Genomic DNA, 18,681 nt, shown 5'->3' on the forward strand with positions numbered 1-18,681 from the left:
GTTAAGAGGAGAGAAAAAAGCAGCAGATTGCAATTATGGCTAGACAGAACTTCTGAGTAAAAAAAAAAAAAAGTGTCAGAAACTTCTTTTCTCTCTTTCTTCAGCCAATACCTTTAATACATTTGCGGCCGGCAATACTGTCATGGTTCCCAATGGCAGGGACTCAGGCAAAAACGGACTAGCTCTAGGAATGATGGAATCTCAGATGACCGCGACGCTGAACCTAACACGCAACTAATAGTAGCCTGGGGGTGTGCCTACGATTATCCCTAGACACCTCGCACCAGCCGGAGATCTACTTACTCCTAGTAGAGGAATACACAGACCTGGCTTGCCTCCAGGGAAACCCCAAAAGTGATAGTAGCCCCCCACATATAATAACGGTTAGGTAAGAGGAAAACACGTACGCAGTATGAATATAGATTCAGCAAAGAGAGGCCCTCTGACTAGATAGCAGAAAATACAAAAGAGGACTTCGCGGTCACCTCAAAACCCTAAACAGCTATCCTGAAATTACTTTAACTCCGTTATCAACTCATGACACCGGAGTAGTAATTTCAGATCACTAGAGCTTCCAGCAGCAAGAGAAATATAAATGCATGCTGGACAAACAAACACAAAAAATGCCAAAGATCCAACTTAGCTGAATTGCAGACTTGGAGCAGGTAGCAAGCAACAGAGGTGCTCTGGTAACATTGATTGCCGGCACTAGAATGACTGAGAAGCCAGACTAAATAGGAAACTCCCAGATTCCTGATGGAAACAGGTGCAAGACAAAAGTCAGCCAGTACCACCAGTAACCACCAGAGGGAGCCCAAAAACAGAATTCACAACAACAGGGATAATACACACAGTGATGTCACAGAACAGGGATAATACACACAGTGATGTCACAGAACAGGGATAATACACACAGTGATGTCACAGTACAGGGATAATATACACAGTGATGTCACAGTACATGGATAATACACACAGTGATGTCACAGTACAGGGATAATCAACACAGTGATGTCACAGTACAGGGATAAAACACACAGTGATGTCACAGTACAGGGATAATACACACAGTGATGTCACAGTACAGGGATAAAACACAGTGATGTCACAGTACAGGGATAATACACACAGTGATGTCACAGTACAGGGATAATATACACAGTGATGTCACAGTACAGAGATAATACATACAGTGATGTCACAGTATAGAGATAATACACAGTGATGTCAGTGCAGAGATAATACACACAGTGATGTCACAGTGCAGAGATAATACACACAATGATGTCGCAGTGCAGAGATAATGCACACAGTGATGTCACAGTACAGGGATAATAAACAGTGATGTCACAGTACTGGGATAATACACACAGTGATGTCACAGTACAGAGATAATACACACATTGATGTCACAGTACAGGGATAATACAGACAGTGATGTCACACTACAGGGATAATACAGACAGTGATGTCACAGTACAGGGATAATACACACAGTGATGTCACAGTACAGGGATAATACACACTGTGATGTCACAGTACAGGGATAATACACACAGTGATGTCACAGTACAGGGATAATACACACAGTGATGTCACAGTACAGAGATAATACACACATTGATGTCACAGTACAGAGATAATACACACATTGATGTCACAGTACAGGGATAATACACAGTGATGTCACAGTACTGGGATAATACACACAGTGATGTCACAGTACAGGGATAATATACACAGTGATGTCACAGTACAGAGATAATACATACAGTGATGTCACAGTACAGAGATAATATACACGGTGATGTCAGTGCAGAGATAATACACACAGTGATGTCACAGTACAAGGATAATACACACAGTGATGTCACAGTACAGAGATAATACACACATTGATGTCACAGTACAGGGATAATACACACAGTGATGTCACAGTACAGTGATAATACACACAGTGATGTCACAGTACAGGGATAATACACACTGTGATGTCACAGTACAGGGATAATACACACAGTGATGTCACAGTACAGGGATAATACAGACAGTGATGTCACACTACAGGGATAATACAGACAGTGATGTCACAGTACAGGGATAATACACAGTGATGTCACAGTACAGGGATAATACACACAGTGATGTCACAGTACAGGGATAATACACACTGTGATGTCACAGTACAGGGATAATACACACAGTGATGTCACAGTACAGGGATAATACACACATTGATGTCACAGTACAGAGATAATACACACATTGATGTCACAGTACAGAGATAATACACACAGTGATGTCACAGTACAGGGATAATACACACAGTGATGTCACAGTACAGAGATAATACACACATTGATGTCACAGTACAGAGATAATACACACATTGATGTCACAGTACAGAGATAATACACACATTGATGTCACAGTACAGAGATAATACACACAGTGATGTCACAGTACAGGGATAATACACACAGTGATGTCACAGTACAGAGATAATACACACATTGATGTCACAATACAGAGATAATACACACATTGATGTCACAGTACAGAGATAATACACACATTGATGTCACAGTACAGGGATAATACACACAGTGATGTCACAGTACAGGGATAATACACACAGTGATGTCACAGTACAGGGATAATACACACAGTGATGTCACAGTACAGAGATAATACACACATTGATGTCACAGTACAGAGATAATACACACATTGATGTCACAGTACAGGGATAATACACACAGTGATGTCACAGTACAGGGATAATACACACAGTGATGTCACAGTGCAGAGATAATACACACAGTGATGTCACAGTACAGGGATAATACACACATTGATGTCACAGTACAGGGATAATACACAGTGATGTCACAGTACTGGGATAATACACACAGTGATGTCACAGTACAGGGATAATACACACATTGATGTCACAGTACAGGGATAATACACAGTGATGTCACAGTACTGGGATAATACACATAGTGATGTCACAGTACAGGGATAATACACACAGTGATGTCACAGTACAGGGATAATACACACAGTGATGTCACAGTACAGAGATAATACACACATTGATGTCACAGTACAGAGATAATACACACATTGATGTCACAGTACAGGGATAATACACACAGTGATGTCACAGTACAGGGATAATACACACAGTGATGTCACAGTGCAGAGATAATACACACAGTGATGTCACAGTACAGGGATAATACACACATTGATGTCACAGTACAGGGATAATACACAGTGATGTCACAGTACTGGGATAATACACACAGTGATGTCACAGTACAGGGATAATACACACATTGATGTCACAGTACAGGGATAATACACAGTGATGTCACAGTACTGGGATAATACACATAGTGATGTCACAGTACAGGGATAATACACACAGTGATGTCACAGTACAGGGATAATACACACAGCGATGTCACAGTACAGAGATAATCACAGGGATTTTTCTTGTTGTTGTTGTCTCCTGCGGCCCTTATTGTATACTCTGACTGTGTGGTCTTGTGTGATTGGTGGATTAACATCTATGAGATGCTTGTTATATTTACGTTGCAAGATAATCGCGAACGATCATAGTTAAATGCGCTTATTCATGATTTTCTGGTTGTGTAGACAGGCTAGCACTTGGTGAACGAGCAACATGCTTGTTCATTTTGTGAAATGATCTTTTGTGCAGCGCAAAAAATAAAAAGATCGTTCTCGCTGATGCATCGTCCTGTGTAAACCCGACTCTCACTGCCTAGAACTATGGCAGCCTGTGTGCGCCGAGAGATCCGGTATAGATTGCTCATTGCACACCAAAAAAAAGGCATTTAAATGACCTTCAATTTGCCGATCGGCCGTCGTATCGTGTCACTGGTCGTTTACCCACTATGCCATATAGTTTGTCATTATATCAGCCCATTTTTTTTTTAATGAGAACCTACACTAAATGTGCAGTCTGACGGCCGTATAAATCGGACCGAGATCAGAGCACAGTGCGTGGACTCTCCAGCGGCTCTCCCCACTTGAGCAAGACAGCCCCATGTATTTCTATCATGCTGTCACACTTGGGTAGGGAGCGCCGCCGGCCAGTCCGTGCACCCCGTTCCGATTTCGGTCTATTTTTATGCACCCGTCATACTGTGTTCTAATAGACTTTACTCTCCGAGGCATAGCCCTACAAATTTAATGGACTTGGTGGGATCTACCTCCAATTAAAAACAGCATGCAACAGAAGGAAGGTGGGGTGCTCAGACAATATGGAGGCTGTCATTGGCACCTATAGATAGATATAGCGATAGTTTGTAGAACTTGAGTGTGGGCAGGTAGTCCAGAGGTCGGCTACAAGTGTCAGGCTACTTTCACACATACGATTTTTGGTACTTGTGTTATCTTTGCAGACAGATCACAGACTCTCTACAATAGATTTGTTTATTCATGCTTTTTTTTTTTTTAACCTACTGTTCGCACACCCCCTCCACACAGAAAATAAACCTGGAGACTTGTCTCACTTACATCCATGTTGCTGATCAAATTCACCAGTGCAAGTCAATGGCTCGGTGAAAATAAAAGAATGGCACCCCCATGTCATCTGTATTATATTGTACGAGAACCTAGAAAAAAAAATTTCAAACAAGAAAATTGGACGCTAGAAGAATTATAAAAAATTACACACAAACCAAAGATGGGTCCAGCATACGGAACAAAAAAACACATGGACAGTTTTTCATGCATGAGAAAGAAAAAAAAACAATGCAAATTTTCTTTTCAGAGAGTTAGAGGACTTGAACTCGAGTGTCACCTATTGGAATTATCCATCCAAAACGTCAATACTAACCCTTTAATGAGCTTTTCCACGTGACTTAGAATACAAGCCAAACTGGAATCTCAATTTTCAGACGTGTTTCGAGGGTCTTGCCCCTCCACAGTGCAAAGCATAGGATCTGATTTTTCTGTATGATAGGTCTCTGACTGGGGCTTAAGGGGTAACGTTTCTCCTTGAATAGATTAACATGACAGTGCAAGGAGACTTATAGGCTCTGCAATGATCTTCATTTCATTGCCTATAAGTCTCCTTACACTGGCATGTTACTCTTCACAAGGAGAAATGCTACCCCTTAGACCAAAGAAAAACTGACGTGAAACCAGCCTCAAGATGATTCTGGCGTGCTACCAGGGGTAGCCCAGGCCGAGCATATGGTACCTTAGAGGCTAATATATAGAAGGTAGTCAGATCAGCTATGGAGTCACAAATAGTTGTCAAGCACACCTGGGGATGTGGTATCGTAGAGAGTGAAGAGGAAAACTAAAGTGAGGCCAGTGTGTTGATTTCTTTTAAAAAGAATGGCACCTGGATCTCTAATTTGGGCATCTTCGTGTACAAAGGTTCCAGGAGTTGTGCCGAGGTGGACTTGTCATATGTGAGTTGGTGACCGCTCTTGATGGTCTTACGTGATATCAATGGGGCTATATAAATAAATAATAATGTGTCCCTAGTATCGGTTGATTATGTTGTTTGCATGTCTTCCCCATGGCTGACCATTTAGATCGAAGTGTGCGCCACATTTGCCTAAACCTCCATCAATTCCTGGTCAGACCAGGCACATGTGACAAGGGTTCTTCTGAAGGACACAGGCCCACAAAATGCACAAACGTTCTCAATCTTCCATTTTTGTTCATTTTTGGAATCGATGTAACCTCACATCCAGAATGTGATTACAGGTTACAGCAGGGGATTCCCATAAACCGCCCGTGAATGGGAACCTGACAGGAGCTGATGTGATACAGACACATGGTCCTCTGCCAAGGTGGTGGCCGGCCTTACTATCCGTGAAGGGGCTAACCGCATGGAGCTCCCAGGTCCGGCCATGCACTGGTCATGCTTTTTAGTTGCACTCCGGTTTTCGGCACGGAGAACTGCCTCGTGTTAATTGGTGTTACATCATTCCGCACCATCCTCTTTTCCGGGGGCTTGGACTTCACTATAACACTCATCCATCATGTTGGTTTTTTTTTAGTAGAGAAGCAGATATTTCTGTAATGTAATATTCGTACCATAATATCAGGAAAAGTCATAAAAAAACGGAGACATTATCATCAAAAACAAGACTAGGGGCTGTCCTCCCCCTATCCCAGACCCCTGAAAAGCAAATCTGTTCTTTTCTCCTCTTTAATTGGCCGAGCCAATTAACCCATTTATGGATGGTCTGGTTGATCTGTTATTTTTATTTATTTTTTTTAAGCTTAAAGTGACGTTAAAATAAACATAAAAGCAATTCTCGCCTCCGCTGATTCTTCCGATGTTCCGGTTCCGATGAGTCTTGGTACCATATTTGGACACGGGAAATGCTTGATCAGCCAATCACTGGCTGCTGACTGATCTCAGCTAGTGATTGGCTGGGAAATATGGTTTTATGGGGGGGGGGTGTTTTCTAAACACTGAGTGTAAATATGGACAAAATCGTATAGAACTCGCCCTTCCCTGGTCCTCGTCTCTCCGTGGTGCTCTTGTCTCTGTATAATAGCTGCATACTACAGCACAGATCACCTCTGCAGCCAGTCACTGAGCTCAGTGGCTCTTCCGATGTAGATAGCATGAGGAGCTGAGGTCATGATTGGCTGCAGTGGTGATGTGCTGTGTAGTCATGATGTCACCGCTGCAGCCAAAAACTCAGCGCAAGGGAGTCGGTGCTAGACCCGAGGAGGATGACCACTATCTGACATTATTAACAAATTATATTATTGGTGCTGACAATGTTCTATGAGTTCAACACATCAGCAGCTGCACTAATCGGTGCAGGCAATGCACTGTGAGCTCAACAAATCATCAGCAGCTCGACTAGTTAGAGCAGACAATGCTCTGTGAGCTCAACACATCAGCAGCTGCTCTAGTCAGTAACTTGTCACAATGTATCAGTCTGGAATCCGGGATGTTTAGCTCACAGAGCATTGTCTATACCGGACACCATTGCATCCACTTCTCCGCTGACAGCAGGACTAGTTATGGAACCAAGAGCGTTGTCGTTCACTGACAGCAGATATCCTAATAAGTGGTTATAAATTAAAACGTAAACTGTTATAGAACTTGGCGTTTTAAAATCATAATTCAGTAAGTCGTCTTGTGTTCCCTTCGCACCGAGCAATGAGCTCCTTCCTCTGTAATTACCGTAGATATGTTGTGTCTCTCGTGTAGGACGATTACCCTGATGTTCTCCAATGGATTAAATCAAGGAGGAACAAAAATGGATTGATAAAATCTAGCAAGATGTCTCTGAAAATCTGCGAGTCCCCGGAGCACGACGTGGACGTCACTCCATCTCTAGCTCCTCTCATCACCGGAGAAGAAACCTTCGAATCTGAGGACTTCAACCTGGACAGATATCGGGAGAACCTCCAAACCGAAAAGCTTGGTAAAGCCATACTGTTCTCAGAAGTCACCACCTCCACCTTCAACCTTCTTGATGGGTAAGTTCAGCCTGAAGGTTCCATTCTTTCTTCTACGGTGATCAACCAAATCTATAAATCCCACCCTTGAGTACATAAAGGGGTTTTACTTTTTCAGATATCTCTTGTCCCTTGGCTGCAACTTGTTTAGAAAAAAAACAAACTCTGCTTTTCTCACCTTTCCTGGGTCCAGGTCTAATTCTCCACCGCTGCTCCTGGTATCTGTTATTGTCTGCAGCGCTGATGTCATGTCGCAGAGTTCAAGTTGACAGCGTGAGTTGCTCCGAGCCGCTGAGCTCATTGATTGGCTGCAGTGCCGTCGGCGCTCTAGACCACAACAGACTCCAGTGGAAAAAAGGTGATTAAAAAAAAGATTTATTTCTTTTTAAACAAACTGCAACGGGATGACAGGGGTCATCTTGAAAATACTTACTTGTTTGGTCCACCTTGTTTTTCTGGTTGTAGACCTACTTGGGTGAAACTGATAACTTGGAGTCTCACACATGTGATCCCATTTTTAGGTGTTATTTAGTTGAGTTAAGCTAAAGATTCGTAGGACCATGGTCCCGGCGGTCACATCGGTAGTCTATGTCTGCCAAATTGGAACCCTACTAAACTTGTGCTTGCCGGTATTCCCAACTCTTCTTCTGATTAGTTAGCCCGGTTGCTTGGGCCTACTAGTCAGTAGTGGCACTAGGGATACCGGCTGACAGGTAGGAGGACGCTCTCAAGCTCTTGTCCAGTGGCCATGGTCTTCCAACATGGCCACTAGACCAGGGTTCTGCAAATGTCTAGTGTTATTGGTTGGAAAATCACGCTTGGCTGCAGCTAAGAGACAGGGTGTCCTCATGGGGGACTCTTCACGGTTATCTCAATGTTCCCTTTATATTTCCTGATCCTGTTTATTGGCCACCAAACTGCTTTATAGCAATATGTCCAACCCTTGAACAAGATTTGTCATGTGACTTAGGATGTTAAACGAAAGGCTATTACATCCATCAAATGTTTCGGGTTTCTTGACTTTTAGGCCACACTTTCACCGAGTGATCGGCCTCTGATGGAGGTCTACTGATTCTCCTTGTGTCCTCCATACTTCATGGTCAACCAGGCAACTCACAGCCGAGATCTTCTGCTTTAGGTCTTCATACTAAAAATTTTGGTTTTGTGATGGGCACTCTTCTCTTCTAGTCGCTGCTTTAACGCGTGACGTATGGACAGATCCTGGTGTTTGTCTTTGTTATCGCGGTGTATGCGGCAGAACTTAACACACATTAGTAAAGATGTTTTCAGGGCAAAGCGTCTTCTATCACCAAAATTATTGACCGATTTTCATGCAGGCTTCTGGGGTTCATGGGATAATGGATTAGTTAGAGCGGCGTATCTCAGCTGGCTTTATAAATGCAGGGATGAGATTCGGCTTGACAAGTTCTCTCTTTCTCATATTTTTGTCGACTTGAATACGATTGAGAAATTTTTTTTTGGATACTGTTTGGAATATAGGAGGGGCGATGATGGGGAAACGTTAACTTTCTGATTTACACATTTTATTTATGACTTATTTTATAGTAATTCCCCGTCTGGATGAGATTTCTCCTACTGTATTCCTGACTATAGGGGGCACTAATATTGGAAAAAGACCTTCTTGCTTAGAGCAGACTTCGCTGTGTACATTATCCAGTCCTGTGTGAGAGTAAAAACATGTCTGGTATATGCCAAACCGAACGTGCCTGTTCGAAGGGATAGCTGTTGCTCAGTAGCTATTGGAAGTGTATGGGGCAGCTTTTACTTTGGCACATTTCTGCCCATTAACTAGCACTGGTCGACGATATAACAAGAGGATCTGCTCTTGTATAAAGGTACAGGAAAAAACAATCATAAATACAATATTTCAGTCCCCATACAATTCTCTGTTTTCCCGGAGAGACACTCTGTCGACAATCACACTATCGGCTGATGAATGATAATCAATACAATAGTTTTGTCCCCATACAGTCCTCTATTTTCCCGGAGAGACTTCCTGTCGACAATCACGCTGTCAGCTGATAAATTATAATTAATACAATAATTTTGTCCCTATATGGTCCAATATTTCACCGGAGTGATATCCTGTCAACGATCACGCTATCAGCTGATGAATGATAATACAGTAATTTTGTCTCCATACAGTCCCCATACAGTCCTCTATTTTCCTGGAGAGACGCTCTGTCGACAATCGCTCTGTTGACAATCACGCTATCGGCTGATGAATGATAATCAATACAATAGTTCTGTCCCCATACAGTCCTCTATTTTCCCGGAGAGACGTCCTGTCGACAATCACGCTATCGGCTGATGAATGATAATTAATACAATAGTTCTGTCCCCATACAGTCCTCTATTTCTCTGGACAGACATCTTGTCAACAATCACGCTATCGGCTGATGAATGATAATTAATACAATAGTTTTGTCCCCATAAAGTCTCCATACAGTCCTCTATTTTCCCAGAGACGCTCTGTCGACAATCACGCTATCGACTGATGAATGATAATCAATACAATAGTTTTGTCCGCATACACTCCTCTATTTTTAAGGAGAGATGTCCTGTCGACAATCACGCTGTCAGCTGATGAATAATAATTAATACAATAATTTTGTCCCCATACAGTCTCCATACAGTCCTTTATTTCCCTGGAAAGACGTCCTGTCGACAATCATGAGATCAGCTGATGAATAATTGTTTGCTCGTTCCTTTGTGTTTGCTTTTATTCTAAACTTTCATGATAACTAGTGTAAGCTCTTGTTACCTTCTCTTGCCTGAGGAGTAATGATGAGCGAGTGTACTCGTTATTTGGGTTTTCCAGAGCTCGCTCGGGTGGTCTCTGAGTATTTGTGACTGCTCAGAGATTTAGTTTTTGTTGACGCAGCTGTATGATTTACGGCTACTAGCCAGCCTGAGTACATGTGGGGGTTGTCTGGTTGCTAGGGAATCCTCACATGTATTCAAGCTGTCTAGCAGCTGTAAATCATTCAGCTGCGGCAAGGAAAACTAAATCTCTGAGCACTCAGAAATACTCGGAGACCACCTGAGCGTGCTCTGGAAAACCCGAGGTACGAGTACACTCGCTCATCACTAATGAGGAGGTATCTTAGAACAAGTCTGTGTGGCCTGGAGAAGAAGTCTTTTGTTGAACCACCTAAAGTATCCCAACTAAGAACAGCAGTTCTCTCTTTGGTGACCCAACCATGGATGATGATGACAAATAGCTCAGCTATTTGGGCCAAGAAGAGGTACGCACGTCATGGCTTTAAAACATGCATCGAGACCTCGCGGGCAAAGGAAGAGGAGTAGATGGGAGAAAAGCGGGTGCCTACGGTTGCCAGCGGAACAAGTAGTTTTTTTTTTAAACACTTCCCGGCCCATCCGTACATTATACTTACCAATCAGCTCTCAATTTGTAAAGCAAATATAATCTTTTTTTTTTTAATATCGAGAGTGAGTGCCCCCACAATATAGTCATCATAGGTAGAGCCAGGCCACTTTGAGATCATAACATTTCTGCCTTTCTTCCCCTCCGTGTATTCTTTCCGCAGCGCTAATGAGGACACTTAGAAGCCTATGCAGATCCTGACCGCAGAACAAGTCAAATCCTGCCAACAATAATACAACATATATATATTAATATGTAAAACATCAACAAAGACCATCTGGAGATCTAATGAATAATCAAGGGATTCCAAATTAAACTCTAGATTTTTTTTCCTCCCTAGCTCTGAATCTTTAGGACAACACTGTCAAATTCAATTTAGTCAGTCCGGGCCTAGAATCCATTTTTCAAACTTTCTATGACAGGCCTAATCGCTTCCACCTGTTGTTTGACTCGGAGCCTTGACTGGCATCTTACCAGTCGGGGTGGAAACATATACACACCGACTCTTACTAGACTCCGGCTGTTTCTCTACTGTGAGCTCATTCAGCCATTAAATTAATTCCATCCCGTTTTTTTTTCCCTCTTTTTGCTGTTTTTTTTGTACTTCTGTATATATTGTATAGAATTATGTGTAGGTAGGTGGTAGATTAGATTTTTGTTGGCTTCGTTCTCGAGAGTGCAACTGTAAGTGTCGGCAAAGTACCAGAAAACTACCTCTTCTGTCTTTGGCGGGGCTTTACAATTTGACACATCATTACGAGCGGTCACTAAACCGATGACTAATTCGAACATGACACGTTCCTAATTGCTTCATGTGTCTGAAAGCCGCACTTTGTCATTGTCTCCATCCTAACATTTATGGAGCACGAGGAGATGAAAGCCTCAATAGTGGAGGAATGTGGCCCTTAATGGCTGGACCGCTTAGCGATTCATTATACCGAGTGGACAGTTATTTTTTTTTTTACTAATTTGTTTGGAAAAAAATATATAAGATATATACATATGTGTGTTAAAAAATAGAAAAAAAATATATATATTTTATTACCTCCAACAAGAAAATTATTTAAGAGAATCTGTTACCATTGGACCCCAAAAAATGAAAGGAGTGGACAGCTTTTTTAAATTCCTAGTTATATATATATTTTCGCACTGGTATACCCTATAACCTCAGATGAGTGTGTAGTCCAAACAATTAGCTCAATAGTGCACTAGATTAAAATCGTATGCCTTCTGTGTAAAGGAAAAACGCTACAACCTGCAGCTTAATCACACGACCTGGATGAAGAGTCATTACCTTAGAAGTAGAGCTGCATCATTTGTCCATTACTGTGATTCATCAGGATTCCTGGATGGTGTAAGCGAAGTCTTTGCCAGAGTACTGTATCGGAGAGCTGCCCCGGCCGGTGGCAGCTACTCCATGCACCGAACTTCAGCCAGGGGCGGGAACACTCCGTTTAGGGCCGGCAGCGCCGCACAGTGCGAATAGTGTGAGCGGCGCGTCTAGGACCTACGTGACGCAGTGAATCAGGTGACCGCCCCACGTGACTGCAGCGTTCGGTACGGATCGCGGTAAGGACCAACACAGCCTATGCGTTTCGAAAACAACTGTTTTCTTTCTCAGGGCTGCCGGCCCTAAACGGAGTGTTCCCGCCCCTGGCTGAAGTTCGGTGCACGGAGTAGCTGCCACCGGCCGGGGCAGCTCTCCGATACAGTACTCTGGCAAAGACTTCGCTTACACCATCCAGGAATCCTGATGAATCACAGTAATGGACAAATGATGCAGCTCTACTTCTAAGGTAATGACTCTTCATCCAGGTTGTGTGATTAAGCTGCAGGTTGTAGCGTTTTTCCTTCACACAGAAGGCATACGATTTTAATCTAGTGCACTATTGAGCTAATTGTTTGGACTACACACTCATCTGAGATTATAGGGTATACCAGCGCGAAAATATATATATAACTAGTTCTCTTTACCTATTTTTGACAATTTTTTGTGGTGATTGTCTATATTTCGCTGCAGGTAACGCATACCCTGCACCTCAAATTAGCGCCACTTTCACTTTCTATTTTATTTTTTTAAATTCCTGCCTCTCCCTTGAGTATTTTGTTATTTGTTTGTTTTAATCCACCATACGGTTCTAGAGATATGGACCTTTTTATTTAGTTATGTTTTTAAAATGTTTTCCAAAGGGCGTGGCTAAGAGTAATTATGCAGAGCAGCCTAAAGACACTCCCCTGAGGATCCTGTGAGACACACTCCTGTTTGTAAAGACCATAAAAATTAGCACTAAATATAAAGGGCCATACCTCTGGAACTGTATGGAGGATTTAAAAAAAAATAATAATAATAATCGGAAACAAATGGAATAAAATAAATGCAAAAACTGGCCAGTTTAGACCTGATGATAGATCCTCTTTAAGTATACTGTCCACCTGAATCTGAAAAAAACCAAGTACTTCTAATCCCCTTTTTTCAAAAAGAGAAGAGTCCAGCTTATTCAGGAGGAGTCCAGCTTGCTCAGGAGGAGTCCAGCTTGCTCAGGAGGAGTCCAGCTTGCTCAGGAGGAGTCCAGCTTGCTCAGGAGGAGTCCAGCTTGCTCAGGAGGAGTCCAGCTTGCTCAGGAGGAGTCCAGCTTGCTCAGGAGGAGTCCAGCTTGCTCAGGAGGAGTCCAGCTTGCTCAGGAGGAGTCCAGCTTGCTCAGGAACTGTCTCTTGAATGACAGCTTTCCACATCCCTCTTTTGCACACGAATTCCCGTACCTATGCAATAGTTATAAGCTCCAGTGAAGGTGCGGAATTCTCTCCCTTTCTGCCCCTCATTTGTTGACTCTGTATGCCACATATTGCATATTAGATTCCCGAAATATCAAAAGCATCTACAGACAGCAAGTCAACCACATAATATTATAGAGTTCCACTTCCTACCAAAAGTGTGGCCAAAGGTTCTATAACAGATGCAAAAAATGGACATTCTTGTAAATTCACTTATCGGCTAATAATCTAGAAGGCAGAGATATTCACATTTGTTGCTTTTGGAGAACCGCATGTGAAATCTCTGCTTGTAATGTAACTGGGAGTTTCTTCAGTCTTCCTTCGGGGCGTGTACAGTTACTCCCTCCTTCCCAAAGCTACCAATCATAGTTCAGCAGCTGATCTAGCATTGTCTCAATTTCAGATGCTGCCGAGCAGTGATTGGAAGTGAGGGGTGAAAGCGCACGCCCACAAAACAGACTCTGAAGAGACGCCCAAGCAAAGATTTCACATACTGCGGCCCAGAAGAAACAAATGTGAATATCTCTGCAATGGAGCAACACAGCTCAAAAAGAAAAAGAGCGGCAGAATCAGGGGAACTCGGGGAGTTTTCCAAGGTATCTAACTACATTTTTTCAGCAAGAGACACGTCATCTTTAAGTTAATAATATAGCCATAGGAACAACCAAGGAGATACAAACAATCCCCGTGATGCCGTGGCCATTGTGTGATTTGTATTATAATGTTCAAAAAGGGCTTTGTTCTGCTACATACATTGATAAATGCAAAGACTATATTTTTTTTATGTCTGATTGTATCATAAAATGACTTTTTTTTAACTCTTTTTTTATAAATCTATTTTGTACTGTGTGTTTATGTGCAGCTTCACCTTCACTGCTGCTCACTTGTCAGCTTTGTTGCACAGCTTAGGCCAGATTAGCAGAGTCATAACATTACCATAAAAAGGCATGAGATTTAATCTTGCAGCTCTTTTCTCAGATTTATTGCACAGACTGGAACAGCATGAGCAGGGTTATCACTTGGACATAAAAGGCGAGGGATTCAATGACCGCTTTTCTGAATAAGGCAGGATAGTAACACTGCATGCACAGCAAAGTTTTGTGTGCAGTATCCCAGTTACCCCTGATCTATGGGTGAGAAACTGCACCTCACCCCCTCGTAGTGACTGTAATTTTCTCTAATTATTGACGGACTCCTGTTTATTTCAGCTGCCATAAAGCACCCCCCCGCTAAACTGTCATAGGAGGAAGTGCGTGCCTTCTGTTTGTAAAAATTAAAACTACAAAAAAAAATGAACAAAAAAATATTTATTTTTCTACAGATGTAAATCTAACTTCTAAGGCTAAAATTCCCAAACTGTCACAATCGACTTTACCCCAAATGTGTCAGCATATTAGGTCCTGAAATCGGGCCATGAAAATCCTTTGAGTCTACAGTCTGATCCTGGTAGTTATTATTCTGAAAGGAACTTTAAAAAAATCTCTAAAATAGTGCAGAATTAAAAAGTCCATAAAATTGGTAGACTGTGCAGAATAATGGGGAATTTATGTTTTTTTTTTAATAAACGATTTGTCATAAAATAAAAAATATTGTAAACTATAAAGAAAAAGAAAATTCTGAAATTTTTTTTTTTTTAATAAAAAATGTAATTTAGGAAATATCACATTGGGGACGGGTTGTCCCTTAATATGCAGACACACCTATGTTTTGTCACCAGGGGCTGCAGGTGTGGACGCACCGTGGCCTGTTTTTTGCGTCTTGTAATGTATTCATAATCCGGTGTGTGGAATTGCTGGATGAATGCTTTTCCTTCATTTCTGGGCTTTGAAAAAATCGTGAAAAGTGAGAACACTGGTACAAGTACAACTGGCAGGACCTAACACTTAGTGCCTGGGGGCTGACTGCATAAATAATGCCCTCCGAATACACCCCTTAACGGCCGTACCGACAGCAAAGCCTCTCCGTTTGTGTGCCTATAAGAACATATACATGATTGCTCGCTTTGGTCAAGCGTTTATGTAGGAAGAGTGGATGAAGCCCCTTCATGCCTCTCTGGTGGTGGCTCATCCCCTGCGAGGAGAGTTGATGCAAATAGATTCGCAGGACCCAGTCTATCTGCTGTGTCAGTGTTCTGTGGCCGCTGGACGGGAGCCATGAGAACTTCCTCCCGACATCCACGGCTGTTGTTTTGGCTAGCTGGCCTGACGTGATGTCATATGCGCGTCACGCCTCAATTATGACATCACTCCAGGTTGACTAATCAAAAGAAGAGCAGCTGGTGCTGGGAGGAAGGAGTCGAATCACATGGCTCCTGTCCACAGATGTGGCCATTGCACCAAATCCTGAGAATCGATTCGTATCTCCACTTATGAGAACAAAGAGATTGGGCATTGTAACTCAGTCTGATCCTTCTCTCTCCTGACATCATCTAGGAGAGTCAGGAGGCCTTAGAAGGTCATCTAGGAGAGTCAGGGGACACATTAGATAGATGACTGGTCATGCTGAAATTGGCTGGTAGGGTAGGTTCTCTCAGCTGGCGGGGCACACTCGGCTGGCGGGGCAGGCTCTCTTGGCTGGCGGGGCAGGCTCTCTTGGCTGGCGGGGCAGGCTCTCTTGGCTGGCGGGGCAGGCTCTCTTGGCTGGCGGGGCAGGCTCTCTTGGCTGGCGGGGCAGGCTCTCTTGGCTGGCGGGGCAGGCTCTCTTGGCTGGCGGGGCAGGCTTTCTTGGCTGGCGGGGCAGGCTCTCTTGGCTGGCGGGGCAGGCTCTCTTGGCTGACGGGGCAGGCTCTCTTGGCTGACGGGGCAGGCTCTCTTGGCTGGCGGGGCAGGCTCTCTTGGCTGGCGGGGCAGGCTCTCTTGGCTGGCAGGGCACGCTCTCTCGGGTGGCAGGGCACGCTCTCTCGGCTGGCGGGGAAGACTTTGCTAATGAGGCAGACTCTCTCAGCTGGTCCTGCGCCTGTTTCCAATTGCTATTGCCATGATACACTTAGTTAGGGTAAAAAAAAAAGACATATATGGAGAGCTTAAAACTGGTACTTAGTGGCCGTGCGCCATATTGAGCCATAAGCCCAAACGTCCGAGTACTCAGAACAAACTTTCTAGAAACTGCAAAACAAATCCCCAATAAAAGACAAGACCTCAAGTGTTAAAAATTCAGTTCAGCTATTTTTGGTTCATATATTACTGGTCCAATAGGGGTCATCGTTTCCAGAGTCTTCGGTAACAAATCTACCTACATATCCAGTATTGTAGGGGTGATACAAATGTGTCGGGACAAAGAAAATTTGGTTGACAACCCCTGTGGGGCCATATAGCACTGCGGACTTCCTAAGAACTACAACCTCCTCGGCGCCTCTAAGTAGGCCACCGTGCCGTGGTTATGTGGTGATGTGATGCACTTATGACTCTACTTCCTACACATCCTTCCTCGTTGATGATTTTTTTAGATTTCTTAACCAGTACTCCTAAAAAAAAAAAGCTGTGTGACAAACCACCGGGACTTGTAATCTTTTTGGTAACAAGACAAATTTTTTAGTTGAAATTAGTCATCAAATAACTAAACTAAAAAGAAAAAGACTTGAAGGAATCAAAAATGGCAGCCACATGGCTGTTGCCAACTTATCAAAATTTTCTTAATTTAAAGAGGACCCATCACTAGGTCTAAACTGGGCATTTCTTCCTCTTATTTTATACCTGTCGCTCCCCTGACTTTTCCAGTTTTTTTTTTAATCTTTCTGTACCCCTTGATTATTCAATTTCTTTAAAAAAAATTTCAAACACCCCCACAGAAAATCTTATGAGCCACGCCCTTTTGGCAAAGATGATAAAATTAAGTGCTAAATTAAAAGGCCCATATCTCTGGTACCATATGGAGGATTTGAAAAAAAAAAAAAATTGAATTACCGTAAGGGGAACACAGGGAATAAAAGAGGAGCAAAAAGTGTCCATTAAGCCCCTATTAAGATCACCACTCGAAAATAAACTAAAATAAGATTTTTCTCAAAAAAAAGAAAAGAAGCAGAACTGGGAAAGTAGTAAAACGTCTGATTTAGGTAGTCAGGGTCTTGGCGCTGAGTTACTTATTTCATTTGAAACGGGTTAATTTGTGTTTGACTTTTAATCCGCTGGAAGTCAAAGGCCACGGGTTAATTTTGTTTTCAGATAATCAAATGATTGTCTCGAAAAATCCAGCTCCCTGCTCCGAATTAGCTGACACTGACCCCCCATAAACGCGTTAAAAATATCAGAACCTTTCCCCCCCTCTTGTTGCTCGCGGTCCCTGCGGCCTAATTTTCTTCCAATTATACCGGGAGTGCAAATATTTTAACAATCTTATTTTGTATTCACGTGAAGTTTTCAGTCATAACACCTCATATCCTTGAGGCTCAAGTGTCCTTTTAATTGTAAAGGGAACATTTCATTTCCCCTCGCGCTGATTTCGAGTCTGTGGGATTTTTGGAAAGACGTATTTCTCAAATTTTTTTTAACCCCATGTTTAAAAAAAAAAAAAAAGGAATCGCAGGGCCTCATGAAAATTGTCGCCGTGCCTTGTTGCTCTCGGCAACCAGTTAGAACTCTGCTTTTGTTTTCAAAACAACTTATTTTAGAATGTTGAGTGGTTGCTATGGGTAACAGTTTTGTTTCCCCTCTGTTAGGCCACAGGGATCTTGTATCTATGGATCATATCCTAGAAATTTAGTTAGCTCTGTTATGTTTTTTTTTTTTATATATATTTTTGTCATACTTAAATGATACTTCAAGGGTAATTTTTAATTTAGAAATAAAGGAATATTGAAAATAATAATTTAAGTAAAAATTTGTTAGTATGTTTTTAATATATTTGTTCTTTCCCATGTAATGTACTAAGGACTCCCAGAAAAAAAGAGGGATCTCTAGGATCCCTGGAATAGTAGACAAATATCTGGGGTGCCAAATAATGTTTTTTTTTACCTTACTCTTTTTTTTTTTTTTTACATAATTCAATAGCACAAATTAAAATATGCAACTTTATTACATCTTCTT

At 42.4% G+C, this 18,681-nt stretch overlaps 1 protein-coding gene across 2 annotated transcripts in view; it reads left to right on the forward strand.

Annotated features, from left to right (window-relative positions):
- The window catches only part of HLCS (holocarboxylase synthetase), a 160,564-nt gene that overhangs the window by 74,854 nt on the left and 67,029 nt on the right, over positions 1-18,681 (forward strand). For both annotated transcript variants that reach the window (XM_077293885.1, XM_077293886.1), the window contains one exon: positions 7,229-7,500. In XM_077293885.1, coding sequence (XP_077150000.1) covers positions 7,229-7,500 — 272 coding nt within the window. The remainder of the gene's footprint in view (positions 1-7,228; positions 7,501-18,681) is intronic.

Source organism: Ranitomeya variabilis, chromosome 3 (genome assembly GCF_051348905.1).
Source record: "Ranitomeya variabilis isolate aRanVar5 chromosome 3, aRanVar5.hap1, whole genome shotgun sequence".
Lineage (NCBI taxonomy): Eukaryota > Metazoa > Chordata > Amphibia > Anura > Dendrobatidae > Ranitomeya > Ranitomeya variabilis.